Below are 3,083 nucleotides of genomic sequence, written 5' to 3'. Positions count from 1 at the left end.
ATGTCCGACATTTACAGTAGCTTTGAGTTTGATTACGAACAAGCGCTTACGCTTACCGGGTTCGGTTGGTTTCACTATCGCTTGCTGGCATTATGCGGATTGATATACGCCAACACGGCCATCGGCATCACCGTGATGTCGTTTGTGTTGCCGTCCGCTACCTGCGACTTTCGAATGACGTCGGAGGATAAGGGTTGGCTAACAGCGGCCCCAATGCTTGGTAAGTCCGGTCCGGAGGTTGAGGATATCCTGGGTCGCTTCTGGTAATGGTCTCACATCGCCCACCCTTCCATAGGTATGGTCGTCGGTTCTTACTTCTGGGGTTGTCTGGCAGACACAAAAGGACGACGGATCGTGTTAATTGCCGCACTGCTGCTGGACGGTACGATCGGTCTACTGTCAACTGCAGCACAAATTTTCCCCATCTTCATGTTTCTTCGGTTCATCAACGGGTTTGCGTAAGTGGAACAGATAACCGGACTCCTAATACGGGATGAGCAGCACCTCTAGCGTGTTTGTACTATTTCCAGCATTACCGGTGCTATGGGCATCTGCTTTCCGTACCTGGGCGAATTTCAGCCGACGGCATACCGTGAAAAAATTCTCTGCTGGATGGAGCTGTTCTGGACGCTGGGTATCGTAGTGCTGCCGTGTATTGCATGGCTCATCATACCGCTGCCATTGCACTTCGGATCGGCAGATGGAGGTGTCATGTTCGGTAGCTGGAATTTGTTCGTAGCACTCTGTTCCATTCCAAGGTAAACGACGCACCGTGTCGCACTGTTTGATTGGCACTCACCTCGACGCTTTTTGTAGCCTTCTACTAGGACTGTGGCTGTTGTATTTTCCCGAGAGTCCAAAGTTTCTGATCGAATGCGGTGAACCTGCGCTTGCGCTAGAGATACTGAAGGATATCTACCAGATCAACACAGGTCGTGACCGCAATGAATGTCCGGTAAGTGTGCTTAAGGCCAGATCTTACGGTTGAGATGTCTGATTCTTCCATTCGTTGCATTCCTATCCTCAGGTTGGCCGGCTGAAGGAGTCGGACCGGAGCAACACCATCATGGAAACGCACAATCGCTCGATCCGCACGTTCAACATACACGATCCGAAGCACATGAAGATCCTGCTGCCGGAAATATGGGAACAAACGAAAGCCCTCTGCAGTGCCGAGTTTAGGCGCAACACTGCGCTCGCCTGCCTGATCCAGTTCGGTATTACCACCAGCTACTACACGCTGATGATCTGGTTTCCGGAGCTGTTCGGTCGGTTCGAGGAGTACGAGAAGCGGTACCCGAACGCAACCGTATCCGTCTGTGACGTGTCTTCGATAGTGCTGGAGAACGTGAACGATACGCTCGTCGACGACTTTTGCGGCACGCCTATTGACACGAAGGTGTATTGGCATACGCTACTGCTTGGTATTGCCTGCATACCAACGAGCCTTTGGTTGCCGCTGTGTGTGCATCGGCTTGGAGCTAAGTTCTTTCTCAGTGAGTAGCACACCACATCGCAGTGCCGTTGTTTGCCATTTTGCTTTGTTCGACTTTCGTTACTCATTGTGCACCTGCGCCTGCTTTCTTTCTTTCCTCCCGACAAAAATCAACACAGTATTCAGTCTGACGGTGGCTGGTCTCGTTACTGTCGGACTCGCGTACGTTGGCAACTCGACGCAAAATCTCATTCTTTCCTGCATTTTCGAAGCACTTACCTCCATGGGGATCAGCACCGTCTACTGCGTAATGGTGGATCTATTTCCAACCAATCTACGGTGAGTGTACTTGCGAGGCGAAGCTGTCTAAATGGCTATCCTAAATGATGGTATCCACATTGCCCATTGCGAGATTGTAATGTACTATAAACCATGGCCTTAATCACGAATTATCTCACATCACAGAGTAATGGCGGCTGCATTTTCCCTTACATTTGGTCGCTGTGGAGCGTTGCTTGGAAACCTACTGTTCGGGTTTCTCGTCGACTTGAACTGTTTCGTTCCGATAGTGCTGTTTTCGATTATGCTCTTTGGTAAGTTACCGCGATGTGTTGATCACCATTCACGTCATGTATGTAATGCACTTCTTTCCTCCATTTCCAGGTAGCGCAATATTGTGCTTTTTTCTACCCAACACCGGAACTACGGCTCTTCAGTAGTGGAGTGGATAGGCAAACAACAAACTCTCCGATTTAAAGCTTAGTGGTCACTTTAGTGTAATGTAAAAAGTAATTAACAGTAATTCACCCACATCGATATATTCTACCATTGTATAAACATGCAGTATTTTACAGTAGCTTAAGCGGTTAAATGTCTTATTAACATGCAATGAGACAGCCAGATGGAAAGTGATGTATAAAAACAACGCGAAACGAAACACAAAGAAGTTTGAAATAAAGCACAACAATGAAGTCAAAATACAGGACTTGTAAGAAACGACCGACGAAGCCTGATCTCATGTTCCGATGATATTACATTAATTTATATACGTCTTTGATTAACACAAAGGAAGCTTAAAAACTGAACGGGAAGATGGTAAGTCTGTCAGGAAGTCGACGAGATGGTAGCAAACTACCAACTTATCTTAATTTCACGATGGTCCATCACAATACGCATCCGTATTTCGTCGCTTAGGTTGTTTTTCCAAACTTTTAATCGTACTAAGGAAAAAGAACTCCTCTACTACCTCAAGAACATCGCCGTCAACTGCTACTCTGGCTCCCAGGCGGGCCATATGAACCTTCGTTAAGCAGATACTTAGTCTTCGTCGCATGGATCCTCAATCCTCAATCCACAAGGCTTCACGTTTTAGTCGGGTGAACGCATCGCACACCGCCGCCTAATGTCGATGTCATCCGCGAAGACAAGGAATTGGAGGAAACAGGTGAAAATCGTGCTCGGGATACCGAAGTCCGCGCTTATCATGACACCTTCCAGGTGGAGTAAAAGACCAACAACGACATAGTAGTATCATGGAAATTACTACTAATGAGAGTTATCGCAATTCTACGGGGTTTTTCCAGTAGTAACTGTCACGGGATTATCGGTAGTGCTTATTAGGATTCCTAAAAAGTTATCACAAATTTCA

General features: G+C 47.2%; 1 protein-coding gene across 1 annotated transcript; it reads left to right on the top strand.

Moving 5' to 3' along the window:
* LOC128709791 (synaptic vesicle glycoprotein 2B-like) lies at positions 1-2,154 on the top strand. Its single transcript, XM_053804813.1, has 8 exons — positions 1-220; positions 296-458; positions 531-758; positions 817-955; positions 1,028-1,496; positions 1,615-1,774; positions 1,901-2,028; positions 2,099-2,154. Exons 1-8 carry the CDS (start codon positions 1-3, stop codon positions 2,152-2,154), a joined length of 1,563 nt encoding a protein of 520 aa, XP_053660788.1.
* Positions 2,155-3,083: the final 929 nt, after the last annotated feature.

This window comes from Anopheles marshallii, chromosome X (assembly GCF_943734725.1).
Source record: "Anopheles marshallii chromosome X, idAnoMarsDA_429_01, whole genome shotgun sequence".
Lineage (NCBI taxonomy): Eukaryota > Metazoa > Arthropoda > Insecta > Diptera > Culicidae > Anopheles > Anopheles marshallii.
This window is presented reverse-complemented; position numbering and strand designations above follow the sequence as displayed.